Source organism: Salvelinus sp. IW2-2015, linkage group LG7, assembly GCF_002910315.2.
Source record: "Salvelinus sp. IW2-2015 linkage group LG7, ASM291031v2, whole genome shotgun sequence".
Classification (NCBI taxonomy): domain Eukaryota; kingdom Metazoa; phylum Chordata; class Actinopteri; order Salmoniformes; family Salmonidae; genus Salvelinus; species Salvelinus sp. IW2-2015.
Genome location: NC_036847.1, coordinates 3,489,606 through 3,507,691, shown reverse-complemented (window position 1 = coordinate 3,507,691; position 18,086 = coordinate 3,489,606). Strand labels below are relative to the sequence as shown.

General features: G+C 46.0%; 2 protein-coding genes across 4 annotated transcripts in view; one reads left to right on the top strand and one right to left on the bottom strand.

The window, feature by feature from the left end:
* Positions 1–6,748, top strand: part of LOC139028025 (ataxin-1-like) — a gene marked incomplete at its 3' end in the record, with an annotated part of 33,219 nt that extends 26,471 nt beyond the window's left edge. Inside the window, exons 2-3 of the mRNA XM_070444366.1 lie at positions 4,167–5,927; positions 6,188–6,748. Coding sequence (XP_070300467.1) covers positions 4,308–5,927; positions 6,188–6,748 — 2,181 coding nt within the window. The remainder of the gene's footprint in view (positions 1–4,166; positions 5,928–6,187) is intronic.
* Positions 6,749–7,818: 1,070 nt separating this feature from the next.
* On the bottom strand, positions 7,819–16,630 carry LOC111966215 (interferon regulatory factor 4). 3 transcript variants are annotated; one of them, XM_070444368.1, is made up of 8 exons: positions 16,062–16,630; positions 13,194–13,389; positions 12,991–13,076; positions 12,769–12,820; positions 12,575–12,673; positions 9,611–9,997; positions 9,302–9,477; positions 7,819–8,989 (listed from the first exon to the last, which is right to left on the bottom strand). In XM_070444368.1, exons 1-8 carry the CDS (start codon positions 16,233–16,235, stop codon positions 8,933–8,935), a joined length of 1,227 nt encoding a protein of 408 aa, XP_070300469.1. In that variant the 5' UTR covers positions 16,236–16,630; the 3' UTR covers positions 7,819–8,932. The 3 variants fall into 3 exon arrangements, with proteins under 3 accessions (XP_070300469.1, XP_070300470.1, XP_023846448.1); XM_070444369.1 differs by having other exon boundaries at positions 12,575–12,637; XM_023990680.2 differs by having other exon boundaries at positions 9,302–9,420; positions 16,062–16,628.
* Positions 16,631–18,086: the final 1,456 nt, after the last annotated feature.

Genomic DNA, 18,086 nt, shown 5'->3' with positions numbered 1-18,086 from the left:
TCTCTGCCAACAAGAGGAGTGTGACCAGTATGAGCCTGTCTCTTATACACATCTAGATGTGTATAAGAGACAGGTGTGTGTGTGTGTGGCAGAGAGAGATGTGAGGTCTAGCTTTGAGTCAGAAGCAGCAGCTGAAGCCTAGGTCTGAGAGTGTGTGTGGGATGAGACCCCCCCCCCCCTCATTTCCCTCAATTGTCTCTCATCAACACACTCATCAACTATCTCTCTGCCTCTCTCTTCCCTCTTGCTTATTGAAGACAAGACACACTTGTGTAGAAGTGTGAGAAAGTGGATCGTAGTGTGTACGCATGTGCATACGCGCGTGTGTGTGTGTGTTTGTGTACGTCTTTGTGTGTCCATCCCTTTCACAGTGAGTAAGGCGAGTGGGCGGTAGCAGCAACTGGTCTGCTTATGTGGCGCGATGCATAGCAGACATGTTTCTCACTGCTAGATATTACTCATTTCCTCAGCCCTACACACACACACACACACACACACACACACACACACACACACACACACACACAAACACACAGTCTCAGTTAGACGCTCACGCACATACACACACTGACACACAGAAGCTCGCAGCTTCTCAGTGGTCTCGCTGGTGCTATTTCTCACTTATACGGAGCTCTGTGGCATCGTGTGACTGGTAGCTGTTGTTGGTGTTTCTGTTGGCGCTGTGGAGGTAAAGTAGGAAGCAGCCTGTGGATAGGCGCCTGACCCCCCTGGAGGTTCTTAACCCAGGAGGGCTGCAGCATGTATGACCACTAACACCTGGACAACACTCTGGTCACCAGCCCACTCTAAGGTCAGTTACTGTCCATCGCAAGCAACTCCATCAACCCGTCTGTCGTCTTGTGTTCTCAAACCGCTCTTTTGTTATGGCTCAATGTCGTTTAGCTGTGTACACGAATTTGACCACTTGTTGCTGCATAGCAAATTGACCCTTGTAGTTAATGCTTTGCTCTCTCTGTTTACATCAGATCTGTGATAAGGATTTAAACGGGTTGTTTCAGAGTGGAGGTGGAGATACGGTATGTCTTATGTCGGCGTGGTCACACCTGTTGATCTAGCTGCCGACGGCGGAGGTAGAATAGCTGTGAGTCATTCTGGGTCCTCCCTGTGGTCAGACGCTGAATGGAGGGACTGTCTCACTGTCATACAGGGCATTACTAGCACAACAATGATGTTTTATTTCCTGCGAAGAGGAGAGGGAGAAGAGTGATGGACAGCAGGAGAGAATGAGAGGAATGCCAGGCATTTTTCTCCAATATTTCAAAATGTATCTTTTGAAATTCATACATTTCTCAATGACATCAAAGCATGTTGATGTTTGTGTAAGTTTATTTGAATCCAACCACACTGCTATGAGATAAGGTTGTGTGTGTGTGTGTGTGTGTGTGCGTGTGCATGTGTGTGTGTGTGTGCGTGTGTGTGTGTGCGCGCGCCTTATCAGCTTTACTGTGTGGGAGGTAAGGGAGTTTTTCTTTAGCTTTAGACTGAATCTGCAAAGGTTCCCCTCAGAGAGCATCAGAATCAGCCTAAATAATTCCCTTGTCATGCCGCTGCTGTGGGACGGAAGCCTGACAGGTACATCGGCGCTGATTTGATTTGGCCTCTTTACACCTTGTGGCTCCAGCTGATGGGATTAGCTTGCACGTGTGGATTACCAAATCAAATCAAATCCAATCAAATGTTATTTGTCACATACACATGGTTAGCAGATGTTAACGCGAGTGTAGCGAAATGCTTGTGCTTCTAGTTCCGACAATGCAGTAATAACCAACGAGTAATCTAACCTAACAATTCCACAACTGCCATGTTGTTTTGCGGGAACACTGCCCCCGAGAGTGTATTTGTCAAGCAAACCAACACTGTGCTACAGCGGAGAGCAGTCCTATTCTCTTCCTGATAAACGTTGATATCTAGCAGTCCATCAACAATATTCTCTGCATCCCATTTCACAGTTTACAATTGCTTTGGTCTCAGGAGAGGTTTTATTCCGGAAACTTTGTCGAAGTGAGCAACTGGTCGGCCTGAGGCGTTTCAGGACTTTCCAGGGTGAAACATCTCACCTGTCGCCCCTGCATGTTGGATTTCCATGGATAACCTCAGTTCTTTCAGTATGTTAGTGTTATCTCTACCCTTGTTAATCTATATCAATACATGTAAGGGCTAAATTGCAAAGTGGCATTGTCACAAAATGCTGTCGCTTCACCGGAGAAATCTGCTCTTATTCTCCACAGAAGTCTGTTGTGCTTTTTAAAAAATCTGTTCAAATCCCATTAATTCTACTCGATTTTAACCTGCCAGTGTATCCCGGACTGTCCAACCACCCCCTCAACACTTAAGTCAATGCCTGGAGTAGTGTATCTTTCGTCCATATGGAGTGATTGATTGACATTGAACAAAGCAGCAGTGGTTCAACTGAGACGGCTGAACACTCCACTCCACTCTGCTCCAACCCTCTTTTAGAGTGTATTTTCTTATGGAACTTCGAGTAGGTGACGAGCGACAGTTTCCCCGGCTCTCCCCAGAGAGAGTATCCCAATGTAACCTGTCTTCCCTCTGTGGACTCAGTTTCCATGGCGACAGTTTGGCGTAGCGAGACGGGGAGAGTTGGCAGGGTTCAGTCGGGGCAGACAGGCGTGTGGACGCCACTCAACTCTCGCGTTGAGCGGCGGGGAGGACTGGCGGGTGGCGTGCGGCGGTGGCAGTGACGGTGGCGGCAGGAACAGCTGGGCTAAGCGGAGTTGTCACATCAAAGCAGCTCATTTAGAACATTTGGAGAAGACTTAGGGGAACTCCCACGCGCTCCACACTGAATGAAGCAGGGCTGCTCAGCTCTGCTACATACAAGGAAACAAATTAGACTCTCACACCAGCACACACACAAAGATACACACACCACCTCCTGCGGCCATATCAACAGTGTCCCTCTCAGTTTAGGATGGATGGTGACCAGCTCTGTCCATCGCTGGGGGAGTGAGATAGAGTCATAGCTGCCTGAGGGGTGTGTGTGTGTGTGTGTTTCCGTGCTTCCCTGCGTTCTTTCATTCATATATGCATGTGTGTGTGTACGTGCACTAGTAAATAGGACATTGCGGAACAGCCCTCAGGGGTGTGAGGGAGGCGGTTCATGAGAATAGTATAAACCATATCTCCATATTTAATCCTCAGAGAGAGAGAGATGAAAGGTATCCTGCTGGGAGTGTGTACAGCATGTGTGTTTGTACAGCTATGCCGCACTGCCTCTCAACTGCACTGTTCGCACAATGCATGCCGTATTTTTAGAGCACTTGTGGGAGTTCATGTGCTTCTTGAATGAGACCAGTCAATTGGATCGTTTCTCACCACATGACCAGCAACGTATGTACTATGTGTAGCAACTACGACACCCTTGAGCTGGAGGTGTTGAGCCAGAGTTTGAAGTTTCACTGGGTTGGGGTTTGATTTTCCGAAGTTCTGTTGACCTCAGAGACTCCAGGCTCGATTCAGTAAATTCTGCATTGTTGCGTTTGCAAGCCGACCTCCAAAGGATTACAGCAGCCGTACTCAACCGGCGGACCGAGGTCCGGACCCGGACCCAGAACGGGGTCAATACGGCCCACGGGTCCTGACTAATATAAAATCGGAACTCAGTCGGGCTTCGACCCCTGGTATGGTAAATGAGCTTAAAAACTGCAACATTTTCTCTCTGCCCGATGGCAAAATATGTACAATTGCAGGAAAGTTGCTTTAAAACTTCAAAAAGTGTCTCTCTGCCAACAAGAGGAGTGTGACCAGTATGAGCAGTTTGGAGTCGTATGGGTTGTAAGGTGGGGGGTTTGTTACTTTGACAATAAATTACAATATCCATTCGGACCTTGCCACCAAGGAAATTTGTGTGACGGGACCTTTTCAAATGGTACTTGAGTACTCCTGATTACAATGTTGCACAGGCGAGATAAACATTCTCTGTCTATTTCCACAGTAATCACTCTGCCTCAATCTGTGTCTGGTGTTTACTTGTTTGTGGGTATCAAAGCTGACTGACTGCTTAGTCCTAACAACTCTTGACAGCTAGGCCTGACAGACTGTCCACATTTCACTCAATCTCTCTTTCTCTCTGCTACCTCCCTTTGTCTCCCTCTCTCCCCTCCTCCCCCTTTCTCTCTGTGTAGGTGATAGGTCGTTCAGGGCTAGGGCGTCAGTGATCTGACAGTGATGTCGTGTCGAGGCCCTCCCCTCTCACTGCGGCCCTCGTTTCCCCGTGAGTCCCATGTAACCTAGCCGCCCCCGCCCGCCGCCGCTGGCGCCCACCCATGAATCCCAGCCCCGACCGCGGCAAAGAGTGCCTCCCCCCCAAGAAGAGGGAATCCCGGCAGGGCTCGGTTGACCAGCGCCCCCTCTTGGACGAGTTCAAACCGCCCGCCTCGCCCCTCAGGACCCGGCCCGCCGGCAGCTCAGGGAGAGATGAGGGGTGCAGGGAGAGCAGCGACGAGGCTCTGACGAACGCCCACAGTCTGCTACCCTCTCCCTCTCCCCCACCTCCCCTCCCACCCCCTGGTATCCCCCTTCCCCTGCCATGGCACCTGCCTTACACCCCCTCTGTCCCTCTTCCCTTCCTCCCGGGCCAGGTAGGAGAGAGGAGGGGGTCAGGCTCACCCTCCTGGAGGGATGATCTTCTCCCTTCCCCACTCCCCCATCACTCCAGGTGGCTCCGAGGTGAAATCCCCCTTCCCCTTCCACCCTGCTCATCCTCTTCCTCCTTCAAGAGCCCCTTCCCTGCTGACTCCAGAGAGATGTGGTCCTATTTCAACACAGAACGAAGGGACTATAGCTCCTCTCTCTTCTCCCCCTCCCACCTGTTCAGCCAGCCCCCCCTCTACCGTCCTGACACCTCCATGACGGAAGGCAGACACAGATACCTGGGCAAGAGGCCCAACGGGCTGGACGGCCCGGGCAGCAGGACTGCCTCTGCCTCCAGGGTGGCGCCCCCCTCAGGAGAGTACGGGAACGAACCCAGCGGCAGGGCCAGGCTGGGCGGCAGCCTCCACGGTTCCCATGCCAACGGGCGGCGGAGACACCAGGAGGATCCCATGGGGCGTTCTCAGYCGGTTGCGGTTTTCCAAGACTCCCGAGCGCCACCTCCGGAGGGCCCTGACTCACATTCCTCTCTGCAGGACAGGGACCCCCGTGGGACGCCAAAGCCTGGGACCCTCACCCTGATCCCTAGCAGGCCCCAGCCCCATCGGGCAGACCCCCGGGCAGGGAGAGGGGAGCTCCTGGACCCCTTGGGGAACTCTCCGGCTAAGGCCCAGATCTACTACTCCCTGGGATCGATGTACTCTACCCTACAGCCCAGCCACCTCAGCCCCCAGGCTCAGCCCTTCCCCCTGTACAGCCCCTCAGGCAGCCCTCAGTACGGCCTGCACACCATGAGGAACTCGCAGCACTCGCCCCAGGGGCAGCCCAACAGCCACGTCACGGAGAGCGACAGAGAGCGGGAACGAGAGCGAGACAGAGAACGAGACAGACGACGAGAACAAGACAGAGAGAGAAAACGTGAACAAGACAGAGACAACCGGGAYAGAGACAGTGAACGAGACAGAGACAAAGACAGCGGAGACCTTTCCCCCGGGCGGCAGTACTCACGTCCCCACGCCTCCCCCCTCGTTCCCCTCACGGCCACCTCACCCCCTGCCCCCCACCAGCACCACAACCCCCCAGCACTCCTACCTCATTTTGCCAAGGGATCTCTGATTGAGCTGGTGGGGGGCCGTCTAAAGCGAGTGGAGGAGCTGAGGACGGAGGACTTCCTAAGGAGTGCCAACACCTCCCCGGAGTTCCACCTGAGCACCTGCACCATTCTGCTCATCGCCCCCGGCGACACACACGGCTTCAACCACCTGCAGGTCCTCCTCACAGACCGCAACACTCAGGTCAGTGGCTCATCTATCTTCTAGATTTCTATTCTCTATCAGAGTCACTTCTAGACAATATATTATAATAAAGGCACAGATCATTCACTACATAAGCAAACGTTTGCAATCCTCTCCAATCACTCAAACATGTTAACATATGACAAATTTGCTTACAACACGGATTTTCCAAATCGTAATTTAAAAATCACCTCCTTAGTAAAAAGGGTGTATATCCCCAGCACTGTTGTGAATATGTTGTTGTTGTTCTGTGTGTGTAGGAGTTACTAACAGTTCTGGTGGAGTACCCGTTCTTCGTACGGGACCGCGGCTGGTCTTCCTGCTGTCCCCAGAGAACCTCCCAGCTCTACGGCCTATCCTGCCGTCAACTCAGCGAAGGAGACATCTGCCTGGCCCTCACCCCCTCACACACACCTCGCACACACACACACTCACACACACGCACAGCCCCCCGGGGGGGCCACCGCACACACACTCGGGCCAGGGCCGGCACCAGCTCACACAGGGAAGATATGCCCCCTCCTCCCCCTCCTCCTCCTCTTTCTCATCCCTCCCCTGCTCTCGCCCCTCCTCCTCTTCCTCTGCCCCCTGCAGACCCTCCCACCCAGGAGCAGCCACGCTCACGCAAGAGGCGATGGTCCGCCCCCGACCTCCTACCCCCTACTGGAACTACCGAAGCTACCGGGACTGACAAGACCACCAATTTACCTCACGGCTCCAAGCATAGGAAGTGCGTAGAGCTCACACACACAACACAACACACACACACACACACACACACACACACACACACACACACACACACACACACACACACACACACACCCACCACACAACACACAACACACACACACACACACACACACACACAACACACACACCACACACACACACACACACACACACACACACACACACACACACACACACACACACCCTCCTTGTCTCTAGAGCACCCACATGGCCACAGAGTAGAGAGACCACAAGGCAGGGTTGCAGGAAGGACAGAGAAATGCAACTTTACTTGTGTCCACACTGCTGCCCAAAGTATGAGCCTATACCACTCTTTCTTCGTCCCTCTTTCCCCTCTCTCCGCTTAGCACACCTCTGACAGGGTAGCTGTCTGAGGACTCCCAGAGAGCTCCACGGTGACAGAATGAGACGTTTAGTGAGACACTGTTTTTGTAATGGTTGTCCCACACGGCTACTTACTGACAGTGTTTTCTGCAGGGTATCGGTTTTCAATCAGGGTTATGGAAGCAAGCTCTATTGAAGATGTCTATCGCAGAGAGAGAGAGATATATATATATATATATGAATATATGACTATATTACATTACAGATGTTCTATAAATAGCTAAACCGATTTATGCAACCTCTGATTGTCACTTTCGTAATGCGTTCTCAGTTTTAGATTTTCTCGCTTCTTCTGATACGAAGTTTGACTGTCAGTCAGTCGTCAGTCCGTCCGGTCAGTGGGTCTGGGCAGGCAAGGTAAACGAATGTATCAGCAACTCTTTGCCTTTTTACTATTCTCTTACCGGCGGGGGGGGGGGTCATGTTAATCTCTTGTTCGCCAAGGTATTGCCCTCCAATATGTTCTTAACATTATCTCAGCGAAAGGAGAAACACTAATGAAAATTGCGTAACAGACAATCCTCTCCCACACAGGTGGGTCTGTGTCACTTCGCCTTGACCCCGAGAGTGTTTTTCCATTTAAAAAAAAGAAAGAAAACAAAGATGGAATGGCGGGAGAGTAATGGTGCTAATAACAGGTTGGAACATGATGCTTTGTGAACACACACTTGACCCCTCTGTACTGTACTCTGTACCCCTTCTGTTCCTCTTTCTTTCTCCATGTACTGTATATGTTTGAGCGCAGGGAAAAACGATTGAAAGTATTTTAAAACTCAGATACGGGTATCTTTTCTGATTCAGCACACTCTTTCACTTTAGTTTTTTTTTCGACTTTTTTTTGTTTGTTTTTGTTTTTTCAAAAACAAAAACCTGACCTGTTTATTTTTTTTTCTTTGTAAATGTTCTAGCTATAAAAAAAATTGTATATTTTTGAAATTGTGAGTCTGTTATATGATGTTCGCTAGAAATTATAAAAATTAAAAAAAGCTTTATAAATTTATACTGAATGAAGTGACTTCGTACCACATACATGCATGATCGAAAGTGTTGTACACACAGCCAATGTACTATCTAAGTTTTAGGGGACATATGTCATAGGAAAAAAAGTAATGTCCAATACTCCCATACAATGACATTTAATAATAATGGCATCTTTCCTGACAAAGACCGATGGTGGCTGAAACGTTGCCATTAAACTATGGGAGCATTCAAGCAGTGTGCACTTATACTACTATTTTTAATTCATGGCACAAGATAAAAAGTTTCTTATTTCAATCATTTTTAGTGGTTTAAAGATTTGTAATGATTAACCTGATCTATAGGCAGGTCTATACGTCTGTCACAGTTCCATACATCACACAATGGATATAAAACCATTGATATAGTTACTAGACTCTAGCTGCACATAAAATTAAATCACAAGTTGATTATGAGGTGAATGGAACAATGAATTGCTGCCGTTTTTCACATTATATAAGATACTGTACAAACGTACTCTCCTCACACCATGTAAATGAGGAACATTTTGAKGAAAGATATTAAACATACTGTATACTGGCAAAATGATTACATTATCTGTCGATTACATTGTCAAACTCAAAAATAAAACCAATATTTCAATTGCTGTATGTTAAGAAAACCATGAGTGTGTTAACACAGGCAGCCAAACTCAGATATTTTTGGGGGGTGTCTCGAGATTCGACTCACCCCTCATGGCTGGCTAGACTGGGACAGGAGGGTACCAGGGGGGGGTGTTCCTAAGGGGTTACTCAGAGATGGGTCCTGGTCTCATCAGTGCTGGGAGAGGGTTGGGACTGACCCTTTTACCCCTCCTCCTTGGTGACGTGTGTGTGAAGGCGTGGTCTCTCTTATGGCCCCAACCTCTGGCACCTCTGCAGTAGGTTGACGGCAAACAGGGGCACTACCTGCACACCAACACACACACAGACAGGAAGACATTGTCACTGACTATGACTACAAGGACCTCTGCTGGTAGTTACTGCAAAATACATACAGTTTACTGCTCAAATGGGAGGGAAAGACCTGGATTGATGGAATGAAAAACTTTCTTCATATTAATACTATATAACAATATAATAACATTGTACAGACTAAAAACATAATTAGAAAATCAACATACTGTAAATATGGGCCCACTAAACTAGGCAAAGGGTCAGTTGCTGTAGCACGGGAAATCCCTAATCCACAGTGACCCCTGACCCCATTACAATAGCCACCTGTGCAATGATCAGCTTCCTTGTTTTCAGGGGGCTGGCATCGGGAAACTCCTCCCCAAAGCAGAGGTCAATCTCGTAGCGAGGTTTGGGTCCCGCCCCTTTGAGAAAGTCCTGGAGCTCTGTGGAGAGAGAGAAGGGGATGGAAAGACAGAAGGGGAAGGATGGAGAGAGAGATTCTTAAAAGGGATGGAGAGACAGAAGGGGAAGGATGGAGAGAGAACAAGAGAGGCATTGATAGGGAGCCAGGTTCACTGTCTCACCATATCACATCTGTTTGCTACACAGAAGTTGTATTAGTGACGCCCCTACCGTTCAGAAATATAGGTGTATTCAGCAGCTTGCAGGTCCTCTCTCTGTTCAGCTTGTTGGGCCTGTCTGTGTGCTGGGCCAGAGGGCCACTCCAGTACACCCTGCCCTGGCAGAACCTCTTGATAAACACCCCATCTGGAGCCACCCACACCAGGACACCCCTCTCCAAGTGGGGCAGCAGGCGGCCCATGGCCTCAGCGATACAGGGGGGCAGGTGGATGACCCCTGGAGGGGGGAAGGGGACCTGTTGGGCTGTGCAGGGGCCATAGATCCTCTCGTTCCCCAGGGGCACCTGACCATGTAGAATGAAACAGCCATCTGGGGTGCTGGTGGTCACATCCACTACTAGCTGGTCCTGGTAGAACAGACACACCCGCACACGGAAGTCTGGACAAACGCAAACACAGACACAAGCAATGCAAACACACACATGCTAATTAAAGGTCCAAATGCGGCCCTTTTTTATCTCAATATCAAATCATTTCTGGGTAACAATTGAGTACCTTACCGTGATCGATTTCAATTCAAATGGAAAAAATAAACAAAAATTGATTCTTATGAAAGAGAAATTCTCAAGCAAGAAATTTGCCAAAACTAACTGTGAGGTTTGGAACTCTCTTTCTCATTGGTCTATTAACTCATTTATCACCTGGTGATGTCACCAGACAGGACAAAACTCCATCCCACCAAAACAGACAGAAATTTCAGGCAGTCTTTTCAAACAGCTCTTTCACTTAGAGGGCATTTTCATAATTTTCACAATTTCACAATATTATTGCAACCTCACAGTGTGGAAAAATATACAGTACCAGTCAAAAGGTAGACACACCTACTCATTATTTATTTTGACTATTTTCTGCATTGTAGAATAATAGTGAAGACATCAAAACTATGACTGACATAACACACATGGAGTCATATAGTAACTAAAAAAGTGTTAAACAAACCAAAATATACTTGAGATTTGAGATTCTTCAAAGTAGCCACCCTTTGCCAAGATGACAGCTTTGGACACTCTTGGCATTCTCTCAACCAGCTTCATTAAATGCATTTCAATTAACAGGTGTGCCATGTTAAAAGGTTAAAAGGTGATTTGTGGAATTTCTTTCCTTCTTAATGCGATTGAACCAATCAGTTGTGTTGTGACAAGGTAGGGGTGGAATACAGAAGATGCCCTATTTGGTAAAAGACCAAGTCCACATTATGGCAAGAACCACTCAAAAAAGCAAAGAGAAACGACAGTCCATCATTACTTTAAGACATGAATGTCACGCCCTGATCTGTTTCATCTGTCCTTGCGAATGTCTCCACCCCCTTCCAGATGTCGCCCATCTTCCCCATTATCACCTGTGTATTTATACCTGTGTTCTCTGTTTGTCTGCTGCCAGTTCGTCTTGTTTGTCAAGTCAACCAGCGTTTTTCTCAGCTCCTGCTTTTCCCAAGTCTCTCTTTTTCTCGCCCTCCTGGTTTTGACCCTTGCCTGTCCTGACTCTGAGCCCGCCTGCCTGACCACTCTGCCTGCCCCTGAGCCTGCCTGCCATCCTGTACCTTTGCTCCACTACTCTGGATTATTGACCCCTGCCTGCCTTGACCTGCCGTTTGCCTGCCCCTGTTGCTGTAATAAACATTATTACTTCAACATAGTCTGCACTTGGGTCTTACCTGAAACGTTATAATGAAGGTCAGTCAATCTGGAACATTTCAATAATTTTGAACGTTTCTTCAAGTGCAGTCGCAAAAACCATCAAGCGCTATGATGAAACTGGCTCTCCTGAGGACCGCCACAGGAAAGGAAGACCCAGAGTTACCTCAGCCTCAGAAATTCCATCCCCAAAGAATGCTTCACAGAGTTAAAATAACAGACACATTTCAACATCAACTGTTCAGAGGTGACTGTGTGAATCAGGCCTTTGTGGTCGAATTGCTACAAACAAACAACTACTGAAGGATAAAAATAAGATGAGACTTGCTTGGGCCGAGAAACACAAGCAATGGACATTAGACTGGTGTAAATCTGTCCTTTGGAGTCCATATTTGAGATTCTTGGTTCCAACCGCCCTGTCTTTATGAGACACAGAGTAGGTGAACGGATGACCTCTGCATGTGTGGTTTCCACCGTGAAGCATGGAGGAGGACGTTCGATGGCATTCTGCAGCGATACGCCATCCCATCTGGTTTGCTCTTAATGAGACTATCAATTGCTTTTAAACAGGACAATGACCCAACACACCTCCAGGCTGTGTAAGGGCTATTTGACCAAGAAGGAGAGTGATGGAGTGCTGCATCAGATTATTWTTTTTTTTAACTAGGCAAGTCAGTTAAAAACAAATTCTCATTTTCAATGATGGRCTWGGAACAGTGGGTTAACTGCCTTGTTCAGGGGCACAACGACAGATTTTTACCTTGTCAGCTCGGGGATGTGATCTTGCAACCTTCMGGTTACTAGTCCAACGCGCTCTAACCACTAGGCTACCTGCCACCCCGATGACCTGGCCTCCACAATCACTCGACCTCAACCCAACTGAGATGATTTGGGATGAGTTGGACCACAGAGTGGAGGAAAAGCAGCCAACAAGTACTAAGCATATGTGGAAACTCCTTCAAGACTTGGAAAAGCATTCCAGGTGAAGCTGATTGAGAGAACGCCAAGAGTTTGCAAAGCTGTCATCAAGGCTAAGGGTGGCTACTTTGAATAATCTAAAATATGAAATATTTGTTTTGGTTACTACATGATTCCACGTGTTATTTCATAGTTTTGATGTCTTCACTATTATTCTACAATGTAGAAAATAGTACAAATAATGAAAATCCCTTGAATGAGTAGATGTGTCCAAACTTTTGACTGGTACTGTATAAAACACAGGAAAATCACGTTTTTGATTGCATTGGGCCTTCAATCAATCAATCAATTAATCAAGCATTAACCCACTCAAATTTGAATAACTCTGCAGTGTATTGTCTCACCAGAGATCTGTGGTGTGGGGCTGAATATGGAGAAGGGAGCACAGCTGTCCATCTGGGGAGTCCCTGTGTTGGAAGAGTAGTATACATGGTCCAAACCCCCTTGASAGGAGAGAACACAAACACATATCATATCTAATTCAACATTGTTCAGTGATTCAGCTACCAGTCACARGTACATGGAGGCTGATACTGACCACTGGGGTTGACTCTTCCGTCCCTTTCCTCTGATTCCCTATGGCAGCCAAACTGAGGGAAAACACATATTCACAGCCGATCATCTGACTTGTTAAGGAACATTCAGTGCAAGTGTGCAAACTTCATCCCTACGTGATGTAAAGTTATTGCAAAAGGTGTCCTCTAGATGGCAGCAACTGCGCACCTGTCATACAGCATTGAAAACAAAACCGCTGTGTTACCTGTGGATGGTGTGTGATGGTGTTCCTCAGGTGAGCACTGGAGCTCCTGGTCTGGATTATCACCTGACTCTCAGTTTCAGGAGATTCTGAGAGAGCGAGAAGTAGGGTTTGATAGTAATTACTCGCACTTTAAAGCCATAAAGGGCTCTGAGCTCTCTAGACTCGTGCTTCATGAGAAGACTGCAAATGGAGGCTACTGGTACCTGAGTATCTGCCTGTCTCTGTCACTACCTGGATACGGTAGGCCTTGTAGGGCTCGGAGACGTCCAGCTGGCTGCACTCTGGGACCTCCTGGAAGTCTGTGCTCTTGTTGAGGGCACAGCGGAGACGAGTCTTCCAGGAAGTGGGGTCTGCCTTGTCCCTCCCCTCTCGGTACTTCCCCTTATACACTGCCCACGCCTGGTAGATGGAAACACACCACATAAAGGTATGCACACACACATCACACACACACACCGCACGCAGCACGCTACGCACGCACGCACACACACACACACACACACACACACACACACACAATATGAATAAGCATATGAGTGCCAAATAAAACATAAAGAATAAGTTGGTGGCTTACACCGATGACTGAGTGTAAGCACGAGTTTCATTCCAAAATGCTACATATCCATTTTCAGAAATGTTGGTAAATCAGCCTTTATTGTTTAAATATGATATTTTTTCACTATCTAATCAAGGCATGGCAATGACAGACGTATTTGGTGCAGAGGGGGTGAAATGCGGTGGACTAATTCCAGTTGAATGCATTCAGTTGACTAGGTATCCCCTTTCCCTTTAAAATCACTTGATGGTTTCATTTCAGCATTTGCAAAATCCTATATATCTGCCTCACTCTCAGAGGAATAAGCAGTAGTGCATATTTAACAAATTATACATTGTGACATCAAGATTTAGAAAATGTATTACGAAAATAATTCAATACAGTACTATGAGATCTACATGATGTAAAACATTTACATTTGACATTTTAATCATTTATCCAGAGTGACTCATGCAAGTGCATTCATTTATCTTAAGGTAGCTACAGTAGGTGAAGACCACCAAATATCACAGTCAAATATAAATATACAGAATATGAACATTCCATTCCAGCAACAAACAAACAAAAAAACATTTTTGCACACATCTAAACTCTGTTAAATAAAATATGAGAACAGTATTTTACACACACATGAAGGTAACCATAAGCAAATAAACTCTTCACATGTACTGCTATTTACATGGGCATCCAAATCAATGGATTCATTTGGTCTATATCAATAACATTGATCAATCTACATTGAATTGGACATTTTGCCACATCACAGCACAAGTTTGATTTTGCATGGATCTTCTGGGGGGTCTCTATTCGATGATGTTGTTCAAATAATGTATAAAATAAGTTAAGAGTTATGTTTTTGATCCCTCTTTGCACATGTACCGAGACAAACATGCCAAAACATAACTTAGGCATGCCACCAACATATGCTGACACTACACATCCTGACACAACACAAGTGTGTCGGACCAAATTATGAACGACAAGCATTGTACTTTTGAATACCATAAAGTGAATGTGGAAGAGGTGAAAAAAGAAGTATTGTCTATCAACAATGACAAGCCACCAACTTACAATCTAGATGGAATATTATTGAGGATATTAGCGGACAATATTGCCACATCTTCAATTTAAGCCTCCTAGGAAGTGTGTGCCGTCGGGCCTGGAGGGAAGCAAAAGTCATTCCGCTACCCAAGAATAGTAAAGCCCCCTTTACTGGCTCAAATAGCTGAACAATCAGCCTGTTACCAACCAGACGGTTAGTAAACTTCTGMAAAAAATGGTGTTTGWCCAGATACAATGCTATTTTACAGTAAACAAAGTCTGATAACAGACTTTCAGCACACTTACAGGAAAGGACACTCAACAAGCACAGCACTTACATTAATGACTGATTCATGGCTGAGATAAATTGAATACAAAAAGATTGTGGGGGCTGTTTTGTTAGACTTCAGTGCAGCTTTTGACATTATTGATTATAGTCTGCTGCTGGAAAAACGTATGTGTTATGGCTTTACACCCCCTGCGATATAGTGGGTAAAGAATTACTTGTCTAACAGAACACAGAGGGTATTCTTTAATGGAAGCCTCTCCAACATAATCCAGGTAGAATCAGGAATTCCCCAGGGTAACTYTTTAGACCCCTTACTTTTTCAATCTTTACTAATTACATGCCACTGGCTTTGAGTTTAGGAATTGGTGGCAAGGAATATGTTATTCCTAAATATTTCTAAAACTAAAAGCATTGTATTTGGGATAAATCCTTCACTAAACCCTAAACCTCAACTACATCTCGTAATGAATCAAGTGGAAATTGAGCAAGTTGAGGTGACTAAACTGCTTGGAGTAACCATGGATTTGGGGTGGAAGATAGCCTAGTGGTTWGAGRGTTGGACTAGTAACTGGAATGTTGCAAGATRGAATSCCCGAGCTGAAAAGGTACAAATATGTTGTTCTACCCCTGAACAMTTWYCCCACRGTTCCTAGGCTGTCATTGAAAATAAGAATTTGTTCTTAACTGACTTGCCTAGTTAAATAAAGGTACATTGTAAACTGTCATTGTCAAAATGTATTGATACAACAGTAGCTAAGATGGGGAGAATAATAATCTGTCCATAATKAAGAGCTGCTCTGCCTTCTTAACAAGGCAGGTCCTACAGGCCCTAGTTTTGTCACACCTTGACTACTGTTCAGTCGTGTGGTCTGGTGCCATAAAGAGGGACTTTGAAAAATGCCCCCTGGCTCAGAACAGGGCAGCACGGCTGGCCCTTAAAAGTACACGGAGAGCTAACATTAATGACATGCATGTCAATCTCTCAAAGCTCAAAGTGGAAGAGAGATTGACTTCATCACTACTTGTTTTGTAAGAAGTGTTGACAAGCTGAATGTTTCTGAGCTACTAGGGCACCCATGCATAGCCCACAAGACCCCAGGAAGAGTAGCTGCTGAGGCAGCAGCTAKTGGGGATCCCTAATAAATACAAAATACAAAATAGGCTAGGAACAATAAACATTCTAACCTTGAAAAGTGCTGCATCGTCATTCAGATTATAGTCCTGCTTTGCCGCGTGTTTCCATGGGATCCTGAACATGGTTTTGTTCTGGTTCTCCCAGGTGAGTCCTGCGTACTTTCCGCTGTCTACCTGCGCTATCAGCCACTCTCTCAGATGCATGTTCGTGCCTGCCTTCTCCATCTTGAAAATACGTTTTAAATGAATACTTCCCAAAACAYATATTCAAAAGTACTGGAGATGTACAGACCACAAGTAGGCCTATTCACAATCACATGATCCCTCTTTGTACACTACTGTAGACTAACAGGCACAAACAAAATGCATTTGTTTCAAGAAGGCGATATCAATCTTTTCAACTATTTATTTTAGTTAAATTATAGCTAAAACGTGCCCATGAAAGTAATCACCACGCAATGTTGGAGTGGTTGGACGCCTTTCAAGCCGAAAATGAAAGTAAGTGGGCTAATGTTAGAATACTTTCAGTTTCCGACTACATTTGTAGGCCTACATGCCATAGACTCGGGTAGCTCTCAGAGTGCAGGGAGGTGTGAAGTTACAGTGAAAAGAAAGTGAGGTGTGAAGTAAAAAAAAAAAAAAAAACGACAACAAATCCTTTGCTGTCACTTGCAAAACAAATGATTTGACGAGGAGATGCAGTACTGTCCGTTATTGCATGCGGTGATAGCCTATGTCTGAAACAACTGATCTCATGAAATGTTTCAAGTTTTATTAGTCGTATGTACAGGAGACACATGGTATACACATCATCCAACTAAATGCTCGTTTGCAGGTTCCTTCTTGCCGATGCAACAACCGTGAGAAATAGTAAAAAAACGAAGAATACGAACATATACTAAATGGCCCAGTAGAATAGAATAAATATTTATAAGTATTACAGGAAAGCACCATTGAGGAAGGGGGCTGTGGGCAAGTGTATAAATTGAGCAGTATAAGAGTCTGGTAGCAGCAGTTGTGATGTGTACCAGTAGCGCTGTGTGAATAAAATCACATATTACAACCGACTGTACAGTACGTTGTGATAATTGTAGCCCGTTAAAATGACATAGTGAAATGACATTAAAAGAGAGAGGAGGTATTTATCGAATGACTGTGCATCGATTTATTACCTACTTATCCGATATTCACTGCAGTGAACGACCCATGGCTTGGTTGAAAGTAACTTAAAACGTTGAAATACGTMTTTAGTAGTTAAAGGCTGTCCTGTGAGAAATTAGGCCTCTCTATCCTCGCCCAGTCTGTGTGGAGAGGTGCTGAGATGAGAGGAGTGGAGAGAGTTTGACAGAAGAAGCCCCTCAGATTGGATTGAGGGGACCCCCCTACCCCCTCAAATGAATGTGCATTATAAACTAGGTGGTTCGAGCAGTGAATGCTGATTGGCTGACAGCCGTGGTATATCACTGGTATGACAAAACATTTATTTTTACTGCTCTAGTTACGTTGGTAACCAGTTTATAATAGCAATAAGGCACCTCGGAGGTTTGTAGTATACGGCTAATATACCACAGCTAAGGGCTGTATCCAGGTACTCCAAGTTGCGTCGTGTTTAGAACAGCCCTTAGCTGTGGTATATTGGCCATATACCACACCTCCTCGTGCATTATTGCTGAAAAAGCCCCCTGATCACCACATCTGTCATGTTGTTTCACATTCACAGCCTGGAAATACACACTTCCTTTAAAATGTTAAGAGGGGTGGGTGTGTGTGTGTATGGGTGTGTACACGTGTTTCTCTGTCTGCTACAGGTTTAGTTTCCTGTTCTTAACCACAGCGGTAACAATGAGGATTCATTTAGCCTCTGATGCAAAGAAATACAATCAGACACAATCACAACAAATTAGCTCGAAGAATATATATTTGTTTTGATCTACAGTGTATTCATTCTTGTTGACAAATAGATACGGAGTGCATTCCAGCGACATTGAAATGGCCCTTAACTCTTTTGTCTTTGGCTGTCTCAGTATTCACATTCCTTAGGCTCTCTTAGGAGGCTATCTCACCTTTATGTGAATC

Coding starts and splice junctions, on each gene's coding strand:
- LOC111966215 (XM_070444368.1), bottom strand. CDS start 16,235: ATGGAGAAGGCAGGCACGAACATGCATCTGAGAGAGTGGCTGATAGCG. Junction 13,077..13,193: donor AGAGACAGGCAGATACTCAG/GTACCAGTAGCC, acceptor TCGCTCTCTCAG/AATCTCCTGAAACTGAGAGT. Junction 12,821..12,990: donor CCATCACACACCATCCACAG/GTAACACAGCGG, acceptor GTTTTCCCTCAG/TTTGGCTGCCATAGGGAATC.